The 22,922-nt window shown below is 38.5% G+C and overlaps 1 protein-coding gene across 5 annotated transcripts in view; it reads right to left on the minus strand.

Annotated features, from left to right (window-relative positions):
- Positions 1-22,922, minus strand: part of UBE3A (ubiquitin protein ligase E3A) — a 60,730-nt gene that overhangs the window by 18,044 nt on the left and 19,764 nt on the right. For all 5 annotated transcript variants that reach the window (XR_005628044.1, XM_039714083.1, XM_039714081.1 and 2 more), the window contains 3 exons: positions 21,715-21,759; positions 11,765-12,075; positions 7,363-8,618 (listed from right to left, as the gene is read on the minus strand). Coding sequence is in view for 4 of the 5 variants with exons in the window: in XM_039714083.1 (XP_039570017.1) it covers positions 7,363-8,618; positions 11,765-12,075; positions 21,715-21,759 (1,612 nt within the window). In the remaining variant the exon portion in view is untranslated. The remainder of the gene's footprint in view (positions 1-7,362; positions 8,619-11,764; positions 12,076-21,714; positions 21,760-22,922) is intronic.

A 22,922-nucleotide genomic window follows, 5' to 3' on the forward strand; every position in this document is an offset into this window, starting at 1 on the left:
TGAGGTCATTTGCCATTGTCCCATCACTACATGCCTTTGTAAAAACTACACCTCCAGTTCTCATCACCCCCCTTTAGGTGCTGGAAATTTCTATAAGGTCTCCCAGGAGTCTTCTCTTTTGCTGAGCAACCCCAACTCTCTCAGCCTGTCTTTACAGGAGAGGTGCTCCAGCCCTCTGATCATTTTTGCATCCCTCCTCTGGACTCAACCCAACAGGTCCACATCCTTCTTATGCTGGAGACCCAGAGCGGGATGCAGCACTCCAAGGGGCAGTCTCACAGGGGAAGAGTAGAAGGGGACAGTCACCTCCCTGGACCTGCTGGCCATGCTGATTTTGATGCAGCCCAGGGTATGGTTGGATTTCTTTGCCGTGAGTGCACATTGCCAGGCCCTTCACTTGCTTACACCAAAAATGTATCCTTTCAGTAAATCAGAAGTTTAGCAAGAATATTTTGCAGCTGATAAGAAATATGCTACTTAAAAGCATAAACACACTGGTTACACATATGCAGCACAATTAGACAAAACATTTTCTAAAAGAAAACTCAACAGCAGTAAATTAAGGCACAGATGGACCTGTATACTCCTCTACCAAGACCATGTTACTTGTGAGATTTGCCTCTGATGTGGGTTACTGCAAATTGTACTTACCAGCAGGTGTCCTTAATGTGCTAAACCTTACTTTTTACTTCACTCCCCTACCTTATCCACACATGCCAACACACTTTACAGGCCAGAATTTTACTACAGAAGTGTAAAGTAAAACAGGAACAGAACAGAGAAGGTAAAGGCAGCAGCAATGATACTATCAAGTCACAAAATCATACCACCAGCAAGACACATTTTCTCCTGCTAACTGCCAAGTCAGCCAGACATGACCCAAGCAGCGCAGCAGGGCAGGATGCTGCAGAGCCAGGGGGGTTATCATAAGGGGTTTTAAGGCATTGAAGCACCCCATGCAAAAGGAGCATGTGAAGAAAAAATTCAACTACCTGGTATTGACAATTAAATTTCGAAAGAGAGGGAGTGTTAACTTCATAGCACATAAATCTCAGTTAAAAAATACAAAGGCAAGCCATGAAGACCCCAGTAATGAAAGCAAGTGAGTATAGTCTGTATTTCAACCAACAAACCACAACATTTTCTGAAAAACTTAATTATGTACCACCTAAGCCATTTGTGTTAAAAAATCTTTTCCTAGGACAAAAATGGAGCTTAATCCATGTTCCAAATAAAACCGACAACTTTTGAAAAACAAAGAACTAGCATTTATTTTAAAACTGTAAATACAGGTTAGATGTTCAAGCTGAACAGAAATTCAGACAGACAGAAATTATCTCATTTGGATTCTGTCCACTTACAACCAACAGCAATAAAGCTGTGGTTTTTTCCTCCTCAGTCATGACTTTGTTGGCTTCATAGTCTTTACCACCAGTAATTTAATATATATTGCATGATTTATGAATTTGCATGAGTTCTGAGAAAGCATATGCTGTCTCTGCATTTCTTCTGGGACAGCAACCCTATGACAGTGTAAAGACTATTGTGTCATGGAAATGCAGTAAGGAAGGTGTTCATAGCTATACATACAGAGCAGTTAAAGAAATTTCAAAATTATTTTTTGGCTGACAAAAACAGCCTGAAAAAAAAAATAGGAAGGAAACAGTCTTAGTTGAGCAATGCTGGCTAGGCAGATTAGAACAGTGGACTGGATGTCTGCAAGGGAGTCAGATAAAGGATTATCAAAAATCCAGTATTTTGAACAAAGCCTGATGCTCCTTGAAGTAGATTCTATAAGCAGGAAAATGCTGCTAAGCTGCTCAACTCAAAGTTGTGGGTTTAGCTGCTCCTTTGAATATCTGTGTCAACACTGATGCTTCACAATAAAAATTAAATGCAGTAGGCAACAGCAGCAAACACAACACTAAGAAGGCACTGGATAGCAGAACTGCAGCAGTGCTTCTATAGCAGGGAAATATGAACTTCAGTCATTGCTGTCTGGTTCTTGGGTTTTTTGGGGCCAAAACCCCCTTTCTTTGTTTTTAATAATCACAGCTATCTCAACCATGTCAACATAGATGCTGCTAGATAAACACAATCCAGCTGTATGTATTACTGAAGTTGTTTTCTGTCATGATGGTTTTACTGGCCACATCAGTGAAATAATCATTTTGTTTTCCAGGGCCTTCCTAAAAAGCAGGTGTGTAGCATGTTTAAAGCAGCAGAAGAATGTATGAATTGAAAAGTTGAAAGCTGAGAGATGACATCATAAAGAATATCTGTATTTCGTTTGCTGAAACAACAATGTACCACAACTTAAGACACCGGGTGATGTTGCTTTGTTTACAGAATAACAGTGCTTTCCTGAAAGACAGGAATGTTCACGGAACGACACAAATATGACAACATACAAAAGCTTAATTTAATGCCAGTGTTTGGCGACCTGCCTAAAATTGATAGCAACTGAACTAATTTCTATTCAGTTAAAAATGATCACAAACCACCTTAAGTTCTATCATAACATAAAAGTTCTCTTTAAGGCAGAGGCAGGAATACTTTCCACACTAGACAGAAAAATGACAGAACACAGCTAATTTAAGCTTGAAAGTACCAGTGACACATCATGACATAAGTCGGTCAACATGTTTTTCTAAAAAACCAGCATGGAAAGAGTAATAGTTACAGTGACAAAGCAGCCTTTGCTCCAGCTGTACTTTACAGTTCATACGTTTGGAGCCTGTACACATCAATAGCCACATGCTCTGCATCCAACCAATGCATACCAGGGCTGACATTTTCACCTGAACACACAAACTGTAACGTGGTCTGAAACGATGTCAAATCTCCTGAAGTACTTTGCTGCTAATACAGGAGAGAATCTGCCTACTGGCTTCAGGTGTCACAGGAGAGTTTTGGTCATCAACACACTCAGCAGAGACATTTACAAGCAGGAGAGGATTGTTGCCCACTAGCTGTCTGCATTCCATGTGAAATTTGTCAAAGTGAGTTTCTAATTGGTCAAAGTGAGTTTTTGCAAGCAAGTACAAGCCTGATTCTGCTGAAGGAATCCACCACGTTTTCACTTGCAGAAGCTGTGTGTCATAACTCACACCCTTTAAATTACTGCTGCCTGAGAAGAACACCATATTTAACTTGGGCCATGAGGGTGGGAGAAGAGTAAACTCAGAAGAAGGGGATGAAAGAAATAGCTCTTGGGGAATGAAATGGCAGCAGAGAGGATTAAAGGATGTATTTCCTTTCATTACTACCACACTCACACAACGTGACTCAGCAGTACAGCTAACCTATTAAACCTGATAGACAAAAAAAAAAGCATAACTGCCTTCAGGAACTTCTTCCTTTCATTACTACCACACTCACACAACGTGATTCAGCAGTACAGCTAACCTATTAAACCTGCTACACAGAAAAAAGCACAACTGCCTTCATGAACTTTAAACTGAGCTACCAACTCCAAAATAAAAGAATTTCTTAAAAAATACAGGGACTAAAGTGTTAAAAATTCTGACATTCCATTCTTGTCCCCAGGTGACTTTTCAGACTAACATATATACACATAAGTATACAATAAGTATATACTACAAAGAAAGATATTTCATTAAATAATTTCAAATAAAAAAGGCAAAATAAGTCTCTGAGGCAAGTTTTACACATGCAAAGAAACTGAAGGAATTTGTAAATAAATTTTTTCCTTAGATGTATGTGTTTCAGGGAACTAAGTTTCTCTCAGTAAGCAACTTTCAACAAGATTAATGCCTTCAAGGTATTTAAAAAGTATTGCCTCAAATTCTTAGTAAAAGGAAAAAAAGTCTTATGTTGCTAATAGTAACAAAAAAAATCACCAGTGTTCATATTTGCTTTACTGAAGTACAAGAAGTAAGAATATATACATATAGATTTATAAAAGCTGAAATATTAAGTATTTATAGGAGAAAAACAGCTGCTTGGCAATGACTTTATCAGCTCAACTGATTAGCTGAAAGCCAGTACTGAGAGTGTTTGCAAGAAATTGCAAAGGCTGGTCAATATATTTGTTTGAAAAATATTCAACATCAATAAGGAAAATATGAGTAAGACTATCTCAATCTCATTTTAGTCAATATTCTTGAAAATGCTTTTATCATGAAGTTATCAGTTATTCCACAGATACTCAAAAAAGTCTTCACTACTTTTCTGCAAAGACACAGGTCTAGTGACATAAATAGTAGTTGCAATTTTAAAAAGTCTGTAAATGTTCAAACCTCTGAAGTTAAAAAAATATGAAATTTGAGGATAAATATGTTGGTACTCATAATTAATTACCTGTATATTAAGCATGTTCAGAAGCATTTTGTCACTGAACAGATATAAGAACATACTCTCACTAATGAATATTATTATCTTTGAAAGATCTTTCTGGTATTTTTCAGTGAGACTCTTCCTAAGTTCAATACTGTACACTCAAAACTGCAGCCACCCCTGATGCACAGTCATCCAGTGCAGCTTTCACTTAGATTTGATGCTGTCAGTACTGCTACAGAAGCTCATGGTACCCATCTTAGATTCCTATCAGAGACAGAGCAAACTGTTTTAAGGCTTAGGACATAAGACTGAAGAGTGTCCTCCAGAGCTATTTCAGACCGATTAGGAAATAATTGTGAAAATTACTAAAATCGCTTCTGAACCAATTACAAAGACTCCCATAACAACAGCATGCAATTCTTGAACAGACAGGCACTTTCTGACAAAAAACAACAGTGTGGAACAGTATCTCCCCTGGAATAACTTCCCGCTACCAGCACAATTGCAGCTTAGACATTTCCTGAGGTTTGTGTGTGGCTCACACCAAAATGCCTGTAATGTCCATTAGCTTTTGATGGATCTTTCTTTCCTGAAGACTTATGGGGTCCTGGGCAAAGACACCAACCCTCTTGAGGTACACAGTGTGGAAAACAAAATGTCATTTTGCTTATGTTAAGCCTGATTCGTGATAATAAAAGTAGAGGCTACCAGTTATAAAAAACAGCATTTCTCATTCAACTCCTCCATTCATCTTTTATGTTCTCTCCATCATTGTTTTTACCCTTAAGGGGACTTTACAGTTTATTTCAAGAGACTCTGAACTTTCCAAATGTATTTCTACTGCATCTTTTCTGATATTAAAATGAGAAGAAACAAATTAAAAAGAATAGGCACACCGTGGCCAACAGCAACTTTAGAGCATTCCATTCACTAACACTTCCTGGGAAATATTTAAAATATATTCACTGAGCAATGATGCTTTGTATCATCAGTTAAAACACATCAGTAGTTAAAAGATAGATTCTGTACCCACTTCATACAACACAATAAAATTTTCCCTACTTCCACATCATGCCACAACAGCTACCTTGTAACATCTCTTTGGAACAGCACATACTCCCTTCCTCCACTTTGGATGGCACCTCTGTATTCATCTCCATTTTACTGAGTATCATCTATTTTCCATTTACGAGAAATGCCTGGACTGCTCGGTCCTTTTGGCTACCACTACAGTTTAGTTCAGACTACCTGAATTTAGAACAATTTCATCTTTTCCCTTTATTTTCTGTCCCCAAATAAATAGTTTAAAATCCTTACTTTCCTCAAGGCTCTGACAGTCAGGCCACCATAATTTAGCATGCTCTGACAGCTTAAATTAACAGCCATAGGAGGATCCATGGCAACTGCCCAGGCATGTAACTCAGGCTGCTAAGCTGAGCAAGGGCTGCTGCAAGCGCATCATAATTTACATTAGTATGTTTGAGCTTAATCTAATTTAAATTTCCCAAACTTCCTACAGGCCAAGAACGTGCACAGCAGTGACTGCTGTGGCCCTGCTGCAGCTTGATGTTGTCCACAAGCTTCTTAACCCAAACATATTTTTTTTTGTCTTCAAAGATTTCAACTTCTACAACAAGCAGTATGCAAGATAATGCCTTTTCTCATACTTATAGATTTTCCTTCTTATTATCGGATAAAGATGAAGGTTTGCTTTTGCTCTGCTGGAATTGGCATTGAAAAGAACACCCTAAAACTAGCTTTTATGCTCTTTTACCTCTCCATTTCTTAAAGAGAAAGAATTATCCCTCCCTTTTTTCCAGTATTTATGTGGCCAAAGCTGAATATTCAAGGAATAAACTCCATTACAATAATATGACAAAACATAACTGGACACGATTGAAAGTCTGATAGGTAGTGAAATTACAAAGATTATTCTTAAATTAAAAAAACTGGTAGACAGTATTTTTATATTTATTTGCCTAATATAAAGTTGAGTTTACAGACAGAAGCTACTTCTGCACTGCAATTTCATTTTTTCTTTTGGTACTCAAGACCAATTTTTTTCTCCAACAAATCATAATATCAGCAATTCCCATGAAGCAGCTAACTCAGCAGGAAATTCCTAGGCATACAGAAAAATCAAGGCAGGAGGCCATTTAGGGTTCTCACAATTGACCTTCACTGGCAGTTAAAGTCATCAAATTTAACTAAAATTAACAGCTGGGCTGAGAGGCAAAATGAGGTTATTTTCCCAAACGCTCTCTAAACACCTCTCTAGGTCTCCAGTGACAAGTTTTAAAACCATTGGTAAATTTAAAAATTTGCAAACTTTGTGCTTTAATAACAGAACTCCAGAAAATGAGTTTTTGAAAATTACCAGCTTTAACAAAACAAACAAACAAAAAAGGGAAGGGTCCTAAAATAAACAACACATTAAGGTTCCTATACAGACCTGTTTACTGCAAAATAGTTTGTACCTGTATGATTCCCCTCTTCCAAAAATGCATGAAGAAATGGCATTAAGTTTTAATTAAAGAAGTCAGCAGATTCAGAAACAGGCTGCTCTCACACTTCTTTGGTATTAACAAGTCTGTCTTCTTTTCTCAGTTGTATCAGTACTTGCACCAAATTAAAATACTGCTTTATTTCTAGAAATTTGTAAGTCCACAAGAAGAGTACACAACTAAAACATTTTCATTCTAACTTCCATTTTCCCTACCATCAAAGGATGATCCAGGACAGTGCAGAGGACAAAGAAACAGAAGTTGGTCACTCTGTCACCATCAAGATCTGTGCAGGATCTGATAATGGGGAATAAGAGCTATTTGGTACTTTATAACATCTAAATCTGCAATCACTCTGAGCAGCAGTAGTTCTGCTGAATATACAAAATCTTCAGCATCATGCTTAGAATTCAAACAATAAAGCTGTTAGAGATTGTTCTAGAGGAAATCTAGTATATGTGCACCCACACAGAGCCCTTCTCAGTTACTCCAAGCCCATGTAGTTTGCACGAGTCAGAGCCAACAAACCCACAGGCCACGCTGCTGCGGGACTTACCCGGACAAGCGCGTCGTCGATGATGTGATCGCGCCTCACTTTCAGCCGCAAGTAGGGGTTGAGCTGCTGCCCTTGAACTAAGCTGTAGAGCACAGTTATGCGTCTCTCACTGTACATCCGGATCCTATTGTCATAATACAATCCCAGGTTCTTGGTAACAGCATTCAATATGAAGGGACAGGTCATAAATGAGAATTTATTCTCTGTTTCTACTTTGAAGAAAGTGTAGTCTTTGTCCATTTCTAGAACATCATTCAGTGGTTCATTAATAAATTCTTCAAAAGGGATAAGTGGTTTTCTGCAATCTATAGTTTTAACACCAAGTTCAGTTTCCAGTGGGTCTACTCGAGGACCTTTTTTATTTCTTCTTTCCTCACCCAACAGCTCTTGAAGAGTTAATTCACTTGATTCTGGGATGGGTTCTTCATCTTCTTCTTCATTATGATCTGTATCCACATCCCCTCCTACTACATTTGCATAGTAAACCATTTTCAAGCACTTTGAAGCAGCAACAACAGCATCATCATCATTCACTAGGTTACGACTATTGAACTCGTTGCTTATGACTTTGTAAGTAATAAGCTGCTGAAATGTTTCCATCATTCTCCGAATTTGATCTGCTCTGTACTTAGACCACAATCTGACCAGTTTTGCTTGAGCTGCAAGGGGTAGTTTGCTCATTGCTTTGCAAAACAATGGTAGAGCCATTTCCAGATATTCTGGGCTATGAAGATTGCCATTCTCCATAACGATAATAAACAAATTCAGATAGTTAGGATCCCGAGAGTACACATTATGGTAAGTCAAGTCACATTCCACATTAGGTGACAAGTACACAAGTGCATTTAAAAAGGCAGTTTCTATTTTTTCATTAGAAAGTAACCTATCATAGACCCGTCTGACTGCTTCAATATCTACAGACACTTCATCTGGGCCTAGTTTTTGGAGGTTATTATCGCCCTGTGTGTTATCACCTATTCTTGATGACGAAGATGATGATGCACCAGAATCCTCTTCCATAGCAGCAGCCGAACAGGCAGCTTTTTCCTTTTCATCTTCATCTTTGTCTTCATCCTTTCCTTGAAGAGACTTGAGCTCCTCCTTGGTGTGCTGCTTGGTTTTTCGGAAACTCTGTACCAGTGCTTCAGCACTAGAAAACACTCTCCCAATCACCCTGATTAAAGGGGAATAATCCTCTTTTTCTCGACATAGTTCAAGAATTTCATATATCTTGTCTTCTGTTAGGAAGGTCACATCTATAAAAATATAAAGATATTAGTTTTACTAATATAAAAATTAAAAAGATAATATACTTCTGGTTTGCCCTACCTAAGAAACCTGTGTGTCATATCATCACTAAAACTGCAAAAACAGGGTCAGTGCTGAATAAATCCAAGACAGATACTTTATAATTTCATTAACATGAAAAATCATTATTTCATTCACTGACTTAGTAAAATATTTTATTCATGGATGTCAATCAGAGAATGTGCACAATAGTGATACTGTTTTGCAGCCAATTAACTACATTAGGTAGTTAACAGTACTGTATTGTCTAAACAAGTGCAATCAGTAAGAGGTTTAAACTTTAAAAGCCTTAATGAATAAGGCTGTGACAATACAGTCTTCTGGTAAATTTGCATAGTTAATGTGTAAGTCATTAAACTAAACAAACTAGACTGTATCAACCTCTTTTTTTCAAAGCAGACCTTAAAGAAAAGACTCAATCACTTGTTTTGTTGTATATTAATGGCAATATAAGATTTCTTATTTCTCTTTTTAATGCTTTCTGCAATTGTTTTTAGACTAAACTGGTGCCTGAAAACCCTCCCAAACCCCTCAATATATGCTCTGAAATTTATGCTGCCTTCTAAATTACACATAGAGTGTGGCATGTAGATTCTGTCTTTGTACATTAGGCCTCACTAAGATAAGCAACTTGGGTATACTAATCAACATGTTATTCAGAGGAACAAGATGGTTTACACACATCATCTGCTCCAAATACCTGTCTGTTCTCCCTCTCCCCAAACTCCTGATACAAAATATGTCATTCGAAGGGTCCATTTGTTATTTGAAATCTTCCTTTCTCTTTAGAAAAAAGAAAGAAAACATTATTTATAGCTTTCTATGTTACTTCTCAAACAGAACCCACAGATTCTTTCACATCAGGTGACGATTTATAGTAAAATTACTGTAAACATGACCAGACCTGAGAAGATATTCTAGTTTAAGCAGATTCTTCTGAACTAACACATAATTTAGAAATAAAACAGAATCAGTTTATTAGCATCTCTAGAGAAAACATCTCAAAATTGTATTCACCAACCATGCTACAACTACCTACCTCTGTAGAGAGAAGTGTATAATTTAAAAAAAACCCCGTTTAATGAAGATGTTGTATATTAAAATATTTTGAAATGGGATTACCTACACGGCTACTCATTCCAAGAAGTCATTAAATTAAAAATACAAATTAGATGATGCAAAGACAGACAACCTATTGCCTTTCACAGAACCCCAAGCCACTCTTAGAGCACATATAACACAGGAAAGGTTAGGCTTATGTCTTAAGTTTAGACTGACTTCCAATCTGAAGACACTGACAAATCTCAAAACTAACATCTGTCCTGTTAAAAAAATAGCTCTACTGAAAACATTTTTAAAGCATTCAAGCTTAGCACAACATCTATTTTTATCTGCTGCAGTGCATGCTCAGGAAGCAAAACTTGTCTTAAACGAAGTCTTAATTTTCTTGTGTTAAGAGAAATTTGTCTGCTGATACAGATGATATTCCATGACATGGCTCCTCAAAATGAGGACCACAGTCTCAATTTCATTGACTCTGGACCAAAGACATTATTCATAGCATAAAAATCATCAGCACACACTGACAATTCAACAGTATTATAAAATTCAGATTTCTATACTTAAACAGGAATTTCCTCATTCACTCTTTTAAAGGTTTTAGTATTTCAGGAACTCCAGAAAAGTTAATTTAATTATTTCTGAAGCATATTTCTTTAAATTTATTTAGAACTTTTAATCCCATGTCAAGCATAAAAGCAAGCTACACATCCTTTTCCTCAGCTTTGCTAAACTTGGCTGCAGATTTCCCAGTAACTGTTGTAGCAGATCAACCTTAAAAAATTTCAGAGTGCTAGATGCCTTAGACAGCACCCAATTCCAAAGGTAACTAAGCCTCAGATGAGCTTTAAGAATGCGTTAAAAGCCCCCTGTCTATACAGCTACAAAAAAGGTCAATACTTGTGATGCTCCAAGAGAGGAAGTCTGAGTCACTGCTGTAGCCAACAGACTGTCTCTGGAGGTAGGTTCAGAAGACTCTTAAGTACCTGCCTTGGGGAGAGGGGATGGTTAGACAGAATAAGGTAAATTCTGTGTCTGAAAAGCTCCATAAATAATACCAAAAAAATCAAGAAAAAAACCCACAAAACAGACTTAATGTGCCCCTTGCTCATCTAATACTACATTTCCTTCCCTTTCCCCTTCCTACTCTTCAGAGAGTGTTTGCCTCTCTGCTTATTCAGATCATAAGTAATTTGGGTACAAATTTATCCTTGCATCAGATAAAGAAGAAACTGATGCTGGAATATCTTGGATTGCTTATAACACAGTGTTATGTTTTATTGCTAGTTTTGTAGGGATTTTTAAATTTTTCCTGTAAACAATTTCACCTTCTTTAGCTAAAATAAATACATCTGGACTTGTGTTTATACCACTTTTTGCCATAACACTTAAAGGTGGTCTGCTCAAATGTTAATGGCTTTAAAAACCATTTGGCATGATTTCTGGACATGGTTGCATCACAGGTTAAGGTGACAACTAACATTATTCCATTTGTATGTATTTACTATTACAAACTGTTGAAAAGCTAAACAGAAGTTAGAAAACATACATATAGAACAGCATTTCATTTTACACTGGCTTAAAAATAACTGTGCTCAAACATTTTTAAGCTTGGTGAATGTATTGCCTATCAATCACTGTATCATTTTTTTCATCTGTCAAGTTTCTTACCATAGAATCTGAAATTAGTTAAGGTATAACTTTTATAATTTATTAACTGCAGAATAATTGCAAAACTAGTGAAACTAAAACAGTCATACAACAGCACTTAAAGCTTTTCCATATTTGCAAAAATCATTATTCTTGTAAGACATCAAATGCATGTTGATTTTAACAGAGATACGGTCAAAATCCAGATTTGGAAAATCAGTGTTCAGCACTAATCCATCCATTTTTCTGAATACATACTAAAATACTCAATTGTCTAATACTGTATTTTACTGAAGTCAGCAGAATACCATCAGAGTGAATTATGTTGGCATGTACTTGTGCATATGAAACGTGTTTGATTTTAGGAAAACTGTAAACATCTTACCTTTAAAGTCATCTCTTGGGCCTTGCATTTCCTTCTTGTTCATTTTTCTGTCAGTGCAGGAATTGTTATGGGCACCTTTGGAATTGTTTTCTAGGTAAGCTGAGCTCGTTCCTTTCTTGGAGGGATGAGGATCACAGAGTTTTGCATTAATCTTATAAAGCTCGAGGGCCTTAATGGCTGCTGCATTGTTATCCATACGGAGAAAAGTTGGACAGGAAGCACAAAATTCATTCGTGCAGGCTTCATTTCCACAGCCCTCGGTTAACTGGTGGTAGTAGCGCTCTATTAGATGCTTTGCAGCTGCTCGCTTCCTGTAGCAAACATTCAAACAGTAAGTACAAGGATTAGTGGAGCTTTCACATACAAAGCTCATTCAATAGCATCAGCAAGGCAGAGATTAGTCAGGCACTGAAACACAAGATTTCTGTCAGAGAGAATGCAACAGAAAATGTTTTTAAATGCAGGATTCTCATCTTGACAAATGCAAATATATTTAACATAGAATTTAATTTGTGGGTTCTATGTAAGTAAAACATAAATCCCGTTTATGCAGTTTTACATGGTAGTGCTACAGTGGAGACAATGTTGTACAGTTCTGAACAATCTCAACTGTCGCTAAAAAAGAGAGCAATTTGGATGCAAAACAAGGCTGCAACTGAAACAAAACTGGATGTTGTACAGGTGCTGAATCTAATATATAGTACTGAGGCATGGTAGCCACTGACAGATGAAAGAGACATGAAACACAAACAATTCAGACATTTATTTAGCAATGCTATCAATATTATACTATTTTACCCATTTTAACAAGATTTCATATGACTAAATTATCATATTTAGTATATTTAAATCTGTACAAAAAATATTCCTTGATTAATTAAAGTGATGCTAAAACACAATTACAGATGGGCTCAAAGCTGGATCTATTTCTCCTCAGCCTAAGTAAATTATATGGTTGTCTAAATAAAATAAAATAAAAAACCAGAAAGTGCTATCTGCGAAATCCTTCTGTTTCTCCTGCCATTACAGGTGCCAAGTATGTATTCTAAAAAATCACAACTGTATCGCTATACCAGTCTAGTGCTCAGTACTATATATATGCAGAAAAGAGAATGTAACTGCCTTATTAATAAGGTCACAGACTTCCAGAGAAGCATGCAAATAGTAAAGAAATCACTGAAAAGCTGCAGGTAACCAGGACAGAAGCAGCTACATGCAGCACCAAGAGCGCCATGTTTGACCACATTTCAGAAAAACTCCCAAACTTTGACTGCATTTAAAATAGTAAGTTATTAATGAAAACTACCAACAACAAAAGATTTCATATATTCTGACTAGGTTTAACATACAGGCTTTTTACAGAACTTTAGTGATACCGTACTACAAAGATTAGAACATCACAAACTATGATATTAACTTAAAATTGTCTTTCCTGATGTAGATGTATGCACAGATTCTGCAAAGAACAAGTACTTCAGAACTTAAGTGCTAGACCCATCAGCACTACTCAGCACTCGCTGCACCTCGCTGTTAATAATGGCTGGTTAAATAGCAGTTTCAATGCAGTTACTTGAAAAGGGAAAATGTTCTGAGACTGACTGCTGAGGTCTATATTACTCAGCAGTAAGACCTCTGCTTCTTTCTTTTCACCCTTCAAGATCTCATGATCCCAGAGAAGAAAATACATCTTACAAGGAAAACAATTACTTTGATGTCTACCTGAGCTTTCAAATGTCCCAGTATGTTCCAAAGAAAAGAAAACAAACAAAAAACCAACTGAGGAGAAAGGTTTCCATGGCACTTTGAGATGGATGTGGAAAGAAAAAGCAGCATGTGCAATACCATTAAAACCATTACTGTGTAACAGGGAATAAATATATTCTAATCTAAGGGAAGTGTTCTGATCTCTCACATTTTTGTATGTAGACTTACGAAAATCTGCCTCTCTCCATGTACATCTAAAAATAATGGGGTTTTTTTAATCTTGTCTTTCATACCTCAGCTATTAGTATAGAGGCTTTAAGAAAAACCATCCAAATCCCCTCAAAGCAACAGCATTTTAATGCAACTTGGAACAGCAAGTTATTTCAGAGACAACTGTTTCTGAATGCAAAATTTCGTGCTTTGATCATTCCTGACCATCAACCATTCCAGACCTTTAGATTTAGTGTGAAATATTGTAAATTGTAAGCAGGTTAAGCATTTATATATGGAAAAGCTGAATTTTTACACCTGAGCTGTGGTCACCAACATGCACACCTTTCTAGCTCACACTCTAGTTTAAACTGTTAGATCAAGGTATAAACACACAACACATTTTATCATTTTAAACAACACTTCGCTTTAACCAGGTCATGTCTGAGATGCCAGGTAATAAAGCTAAGCTTAGACTTGTCTCTAACAGTTAACTTCTGAAGGACTCAATTTTTCTTTGCTTTTAGTTTTTAGCTACCAATTACTTCTCAAACTTTGCCATGCCTACAATAAGGCTGTTTCTACCAACATATCTATTTTAAATTGTGGCTGGAGACTCACTGACTCAAGTTCTCTGAAACTCTAATAGAGGCAGGAGGTCTGACTGAAGGTTGTATTTTTAATTTTTTTTTAATCAGTATGGAAGCAAACAATATGGTGTACACACAAGAATACAGCAGTATTAGAATTTCATAGAATATCCTTAGTTGGAAGTGACCCACAAGGATCACCGAAGTTCAAGTTCTGGCCCTGCACCTAACCATCACCAAGAATCACACGATGAGCCTAACAAACAATTCTTGAACCCAGGCCTGCACCGTGACCACTTCCCTGGGGAGCCTGTGCCAGTGCCCAACCACCCTCTGGGTGAAGAACCTTTCTTAATATCTAACCTAAACCTTCCCTGACACAGTTTCATGCCATTCCCTCAGGTCCTGTCACCACAGAGATCAGCGTCTGCCCCCTGCTTCCCCTCTTCAGGAAGCTGTAGACCATGATGAGGTCTCCCCTCAGTGTCACTCTCCAGGCTGAACTGCCCAAGTGGAGTCAGACACTCCTCATATGGCTTCTCCTCAAGGCCCTTCACCATCTCTGTACCCCTACTTCATATGCTCTCCAACAGCTTTGTATCTTTATCATATTGCAATATCCAAAAACGCACACAATCTTCATTCAAGGTGAGGCTGCCCCAGTGCAGAGCAGAGCAGGACAGTCCCCTCCCATGCCTGGCTGGCCATGCTGTGCCTGATGCACCCCAGGCTGGCCATCCTGGCTGCCAGGGCACTGCTGATTCATGTTCAACTTGCCACTGACCAGGATCCCCTGGGGGCCTTTCTGTGATGCAGGTCCCAGGAGCACTTGTATTTGTTGAACTTCATGTGTCTGGTGATTACACAACCCTCTAATTTGATGAGGTCTCTCTGCACAACCTGGCTGCCTTCCAGGGAGTCAACAGCACCTCCCAATTTAGTATCCCTGGCAAACCTACTCTGTATACCTTCGAGACCTGCATTCAAGTCATTTATGAAGATGTTGAGGAGGGCCAAGGATGGGGCCCTGTGGAACTGCACTAGTGACAGGTCACCAGTCTGATGTCACTCCATTTACTGAAACCACATGTGCCTGACCTGTGAGCCAGCTGCTCACCCCTCACATGATGTATTTATCCAGCTGTATTCTGGACATTTTATCCAGAAGGATATTGTGAGAGACAGTATTGAAGCTTTCAGGAAACCCAAAAAGATTACATAAACTGGCTTCCCTTGATCAACTAGATGGGTTACCTTGTCATAAAAAGGAATTAGGTTTGACATGAACCAACAGTGGCTATGACTGATATCTGTGATGTCCTTCAGGTCTTTTCCAATAACTCCCAGAATAATCTTGTCCATAATTTTACCAGGCACTGACATGAGATTGACAGTCCTGTAGTTTGGAGGGTCATTCTTCCAGCCCTTCTTGAATATTGGGCCAACATCAGCCAGTGTCCAGTTGACAGAGATGGCTCCAGATTCCCCAGATCATTGAAAAATCCTTGAGAGAAGCCTTGCGATGACATCAGCCATCTCTTTGAGTATTCTTGTATAAGTTCCGAAAGCCCCCATCAACTCACAGGGATCCAGCTGGATCCTGCCCCTCTCTCGTTGGCAGCTACTCCACAGACTTTTCATGTTACTTCAGACAAATGATTTAGGTAAATAAATAAAATAAATAAATTTAAGTGAGGATACAGATCTCAATGTAGAATTTACCAAGCCTTCCACAAGAGCTACCCTTACTGAGGTTCATCAATAAATGGACTTACAGAAAATGCAGCTCTGAGTAAGTCAGTGTGAGATTTTCAGACTTTCCATACCACATTCTAACTGGTGTACTTCAGGTATTATCAGTGTTCATTGCCAAAAGCCCACATTTTCTATTTCTACATTATTCAGCAAACGAATTCAGACAACTCTCTGTATTGTCCAAAAGTGAAACTCTTTCTACATTCCCCTGCTCATTTAGTATGCTGAAAACTAAAGTTCTTGGCCTGAGGCATTAGAATGGGTTCATCAAGCAAAGTAACATAAAACCACTCTCTATTCTTAGCTCATGCTACACCCATGAAGACTGCAGCTCTCTGTAGGCTCCTATAAAGGGATCAGGTCAAGAGCAACTGGTCCCTTAGAAAACTCTAGTGAAGAAAACTTCACTGCCCATGAGTACACACAGTTGCTACTCTAGCTCAGGCTGTAGTGACTGACTTGCATATACATTTCCAAATACTCATTGTTGCTGCACATCCGACTATGAAACTGCACCGGTGTGGCTGAAGTTGTAAACATTTCACAGGCATATTCTTATGACTGAAAGCTAACTTCCCACTCAGTGGGCCTTGTATAACCTCCTCAAGAAATGCTTCAGAGGAGCAGAGGCACCTAAAATAGACACCCAACTTCCTTTCTTGAAGTCCAACAGTTTCACAAGCACACTTTTCTGTTTAAAATGAAATTAGCATTCATTAGTTTGTAGTAGTTACAGAAAAAATAATTGCTTTTAGGCTTTCCATATGTTCTTTAGGTAATAAAAAGCCAGATAGTTAGTACTTTGCATTTGTGATTTAAATGGTGCCAAAATCCAAGAAACATGTATGACCAAGCCAAAGGTGAACTGGGCTGCTGTAGTAATTTTTGAATGTCTAAAACCTACAAAAAAACAAGGATTGAGTGTACAGGTTCAAAAGTTCCTATGAAACAGAATGTAATTTGCATTTCTGAAATACCTTAAACTAAATACAAAAGAAATACCATGTAAAGGAATCTCTTGCCACAAAGAAAAGCAGAAGTTTAAACATTAAAGAAATTTTTGAAATATTTGAAGCATGTAATAATTTAAATTTCACCTACAAAGCATTTAGATTGAAGTTTATATTTACATTCAAACGTGCCTGAAGTTTAAAATATTTGCATAACTGCATCATTTTTGTTTCTAAGTCTACCTAAATTTTAGAAATATAAATGGCTGTTTCATACTTGTCTGGAAATACCAGCATGAAATAACACGCTTCTCAATGGTTTTTGCTTAGGACATAATAACTGTTAGACTATTTTTACAAATAAATCTCACATTGGACAGGAGTGTTGATCTGCTGCAGGGCAGGAAGGGATCTGGACAGGATGGATTGATAGGGCCAAGGCCAACAGCATGAAGTTTAACAAGGTGAAGTGTCAGGTCCTGCATGCGGGCCACAACAACACTGTGCAGTGCTACAGGCTGGAGCAGAGAGGCTGGAAAGCTGCCCAGTGGAAAAGAACCTAGCAGTGCTGCTCCACAGCAGCTGAACATGAGCCAGTGTGTGTGCCGAGAAGGCCAGTGGTGACCTGGCCTGCATCAGCAACAGCCAGCAGGACAAGGCTGTGATCTCCCTGTTCTTGGACCTTGAATCCCATCTCCAGTTTTGGGCCACTCACTGCAAGGAAGTAACTGAGGTGCTGGAGTGTGTCCAGAATAGGGCAATGGAGGTGGTGAGGAGTCTGGAGCAAAAGTCTTAGGAAGACCAGCTGAGGGAGCTAGGGGTGTTTAGCCTGGACAAAAGGAGGGTGCATAGTGACTTAATCACTCCCTACAACCACCTGAAAGGAGGCTGTAGCCAGGTGAGGGTTGGTCTCTTTTCCCAGGCAACCAGTGACAGGACAAGAGGAAAATGGTATCAAACTGTATCAGGGGAAGTTCAGGTTGGACATCAGAAAAAAATTCTTCACTGAAAGGCTGTCAAGCTTTGGAATGGGCAGCCCACAGAGGTGGTGGAGTCACCATCCCTGCCTGGAATTGTTCAAGAAATGACTGGACATGGAACATAGTGCAATGGTCTAACTGATAAGGTGGTGACTGGTCAAGGATTGGACTCCATGATCTTGAAGTTCTTTTCCAGCCTTGATGATTCTATGATTGCTCCAAGATGGCTAATTTTATTAAATGGAAATCTACAACAGCCTGTTTTACAATGGCTATTAGGATCTTAGAAGTTCCAAAATGTTCATAAACAATTTTCTTAATAGGGGGAAAAAAAAGCATTAATATGCATAGAAACCCAGAAAAGTTTTTTCTGTACTAATATCAAAACAACTTTTAATAGATGTGTTTGCAGATGCATAAAGAGACACATCTACAGCAGTTATACTACACTTTGAAAACAAGATGACCAGCATATCAAAAACTGTTATAGAAGGTGTTGCAGATGTGGTCATCTTTGTGAAGTTAAATACTGCTTTGTGCAAGCTTTGGCTTCAAACCTTGCATGCTGGTTTTATTTGCTTCTGTTTAGTTAGAGTAAGAAGCGCAGTGCTAGAAAAGACAGGATTCCAGTAATAGCACTGCCCACACAGAGCCTTTTGAAGAACCCTGCACACCAAACTGCCAAACAGTCCACCCACAGTCAGAGCCCAGCCCTTTGTTCCAGCAGTGCTGGAACACCTTTTACCTGCCTCAGCCTCTGGCAGCACAGCCAAACATGCATCTGGCAAATGTGCAAGTGCATGGAGCTCACATTTTCCAAACTCCATTCTTTCCAGTGTGGTGGACCCCAATAGCAGGGGTGGATTGTGAGCTGTGCTTGGACCATACTGGTTTAACTAAAGGGACCTCCCTTCCCACTGTGTATTCTAGATCCAGCATGCCTCTGGGAACATCATGTGCTGACAAAAGCATGCCGAGGCATTTCCTCAGAAAGGACAACCCTGAGAACAGAAGGTCTGTCCTGGTTACATGGAGCAATGCAGGAAGACAGGGAAAGGGAGTGAGTAACACAGCATCTACCTCACAATCTCGTCTTGGAAAAATTGCCTTGCTACAGTCATATTACAAAAACAGAGAAGGGCTTCAAAATTGCAAAGAATCTCATCCTCAAAAGCAAAGATGAATGCACAGAAAGCCGTATGAAGACAGCCATACCTTTGCCTTGATAAAAAAAAAGTTTAAAAAAATACAGAGTGAAAACACATGAACATATAAGAAGTTATGGTTAAACAATCAAATTATGTGATTTAGTGCTAAAGAGGTTTTAAGAAGGTTATACTAATCAAAGGGGAAAGTCAATGGAGATGTATGACAGGAGAAGACAGAAAATGCTGACCTTAACAATTCTAAGATAAAAAGCCTCCTAACTTTGAGCTAGCACCAAGACGTTCATCACATGGAGACCCAGAATTTGAAAAGCCTGGGATAAGCAAGACATACATATGGAAGATCTTGCTGTGTTAGAATCTGAATATTTTTTTTCAATTTCTTTTCATTCTCACATGTGAAACATATATGACTATGCTCTTGGTATGAAGCTTAGCAATTCAAAACACGGAAATAAATAAAGCAATTATATCAGCCAACCAGAGCAAAACCAACCATTCATTGTGCAAACAAAACACTACTTGCTTTAGTCCTGCATTTACTAATTAATTTTAGGCATGTAAATAACAGTTACTATTTTAGCAACACAGCAGGTCACAACTATACCACTCAACCTGCCATTCCACCCTATGTGGCAAGAGCAGCTATGCAGGATTGCAAAAATTCTCTGTAACAGATGTAGTACACATTACATTGTGATAAGTTTTAAAAAAAACATTTAGTTTTGCAAATATACTGTATAACTCTCATCAAATATGTGAATTCTTACAGCTTGACTGGCTCACATTTATTTTAGAGAAATAGCTAAAATTTATGAAGTCAGAGCCATTCTGATCAATGGTCTACATCAAAAAGAAAAAGTATTCAGCTATAACACAGAAAAGCTTACTACTGTAATTTTTTTAATGTTCGGTTTTAAGGAAAATAGTTCACACACACAAAAGAATTGTCAAACTTCTAGAAGAAATAAAGCTTTACTGCCTTTTCTGTCTGATTTATGCTAGGTTCTTAAAGTCTTTGTTTCACACCAGTCTAGGTGAGTACTGCTGATACATCTTTGCTTAAAATGCATAAAAACAATTAATTCAACTGGTAACATCCAGAGTGGACTACAGCCAGCCTGCAGCCTGAGTTCCTCTATTTGGCTAGGCCAGGGAAACTAAAGAACACAACTCAACTCACTGCAGGAACAATAAACCACAATGCAGCATGGGCTGCTACTGGAGCAGGAATAAGAGACCATGGCAGGGCTTTTACCCTGCGACCTCTAACGCAGCAACACGCAGAGACCAGGCACCAAGAGGTAGAGTCACCTTTCAGGCCAGGGTCCCTGCAACCTTCACTGCATTTCTAAGAAAGCAGCTGGACAGCACTTCTGTAGCAGATGGTATGAGTGATGGAAAATAAATCTGTCATACCAGGAGAACTGCTTCTTCTAGTGCAAGAAAAGGCTTCACTGCAGTGAACTGCTAATAACACATCAGAAAAGCCCTCACTGTTTCCTCCTCCTCATTTTTTAGGTACGCAGTCCAACATATGGGGGGGGGGCTCACTGCAGTTTTGCTCCTCCTTAAGTCGGGCAGCTACAGCAGAGAAGTCCTTGAGCAATTCACACTATGTCACTAGCCTGCAAAACATCCTGAAAATGGCATCCAGCCCACTGCATGTACAATGCTAGACCGCTTGGGGGAAAGGCGTCAAGGAGACAGTTTAAGGTCAGAGAAGAAGTTCATGGCAGAAGAAAAATGAACCCAGATCCTTTGAAGACTCAGACAGCACACCAACTATTGGGCTACAGTCCCTCTATTATTTTGGAACTTGTGCTGTAATCCAGAAGAGCAGTTTGTGGCTTCCCTGTTTGAGTTCTATGACAGGACAGTTTGAATAGCTAGAAAAAACTTTGTTTGCTAACTCACAGAAGAATATAGTCTCAAAAAACTTTTTTTGTTTTTAAATGGTCCTCTGAATTCCTGTAATTCCTTTGAATTTTGAATTGAAATGGACGTTTCAGTCCACCACAATCTTGATTTTAGTTCATCTTGGCTTCTAATCCAATGACAACAGACAAAAAGGTTCAGACCTGTCACCAAGATGTTAGTGAAAGAGAGCTAGTTTTCTCTTTCTAGAAGTAACTGACATATAACTTCACTAAATTAAGTCACAATTTCTTTTTCTTAGTTCAACAATCTGCCACAAGAGATACCAGCAGGTATTGTGCCTTAGTACTGAAGTGTCTTCAAACCCATGCAAGATGTTAGTGAATGACAGGTAGAAATTACATCCCTTCTGTCAAGTCTGAATATAGGCTGTAAAATTTCTGACATTGTATTATGCTACCATCTACTGGTTCACATTAAATTAAACCTCTGAACTTTCCCTCCAACTCATTCACCCTAAAAAAAAAACAAACCCAGTTTCCACAGAGGCTTAGAACTGCAAAAGCTGCAAAATATTAACTTGAAATTTTCTAAGGCAATTTCACAGTTCTACTCAGCTTCTGTCTTCTTTTTATTAAGCAGATGCAAGAGTTACTGTTATATATGTTCAGAATATTTTTATCAAAACAAACCAAACTCATCCACTCATTTACTTACATTCGGCTAGTTTCAATGTTCTCAGAGTGTGGTTCTCCTGGTGATCTGCAAAACCAGACAGAAAACCTTAAGCACTGCTTGTTCTTTTAAGTCATTACAATATGAAATTATGAAAGATGGAATGTGATGGGTGTATTATTGCCACTAAAAGCATTAACTTTTTGATATTTGCAGATTTAACTTATCAAACTCTAGAATACAGTTTTTCACATAAAACACGACAATACAATTAAGCCAAATTTCCCTAACAAGGAGTGCACTTTTTCCCCACGCTTACGCAACAGGAGCCATTAGGGAAGAGATCTGCTGGCAGTACTTCCGCATTCAGGCTGCACAGTGCTCCAGTTCTGGGCTAATTCTTCATAACCACTTCTGTAACCAAAACGTGTACTCAAAGATCATCAGTGAGCAACTGCAACCAACACATCCTCCATAGAGCTGGATTCTAGGAATAGCAGCTCAGAAACAGGGTCCAAAAGGATATCAAAACAAATCTCGCATCCCTTGTCATGGATGCTCCTGAATTCATGGAGCTAACCTCACAGACAGCTTTCTGTTTTCTTCAATCCAGCGAAGAGATCAGCCAGTAATATTCAGAATTAAGTGTTATTGCCTAGCACAAGCAGCACCCATGTTTAGCTTGGTGACCCCACTGACTTAATTTACAGACTAATTCAAGGGGTATAGCTCCATAATAACTTAAAGCAGATTAAATTATAGTTATTTAGCTCCTCCTTCTTCCCATCTTCCGTAACACAGCACTGATTCAACTGTTAACTTTTTTTCAGACAGTGTTTTTTTTTCTCTCTTTGAGGTAGAACTTCCCCCTAGCCAGTGAGTTTGTAGCCAGAGAAGCCAGAAGACAAGGCAGTACAAATGCATCAGTTTTGATTCCCATAATCTTAGAATGCCTTGAAATCGGCCTTTATGGAACCTTTGCTTGGGAACGCTCCTTCTTCCCATCTTCCGTAAGACAGCACTGATTCAACTGTCAACTTTTTTTCAGACAGTGTTTTTTTTTCTCTCTTTGAGGTAGAACTTCCCCCTAGCCAGTGAGTTTGTAGCCAGAGAAGCCAGAAGACAAGGCAGTACAAATGCATCAGTTTTGATTCCCATAATCTTAGAATGCCTTGAAATCAGCCTTTATGGAACCTTTGCTACAGTTGACCAGAACTGCCATGCTGGAAATTCTATGCAAGGAGTGGAAA

The sequence above is a fragment of the Passer montanus genome, unplaced genomic scaffold (genome assembly GCF_014805655.1).
Source record: "Passer montanus isolate IOZ18808 unplaced genomic scaffold, ASM1480565v1 scaffold3, whole genome shotgun sequence".
NCBI classification, from domain to species: Eukaryota; Metazoa; Chordata; class Aves; order Passeriformes; family Passeridae; genus Passer; species Passer montanus.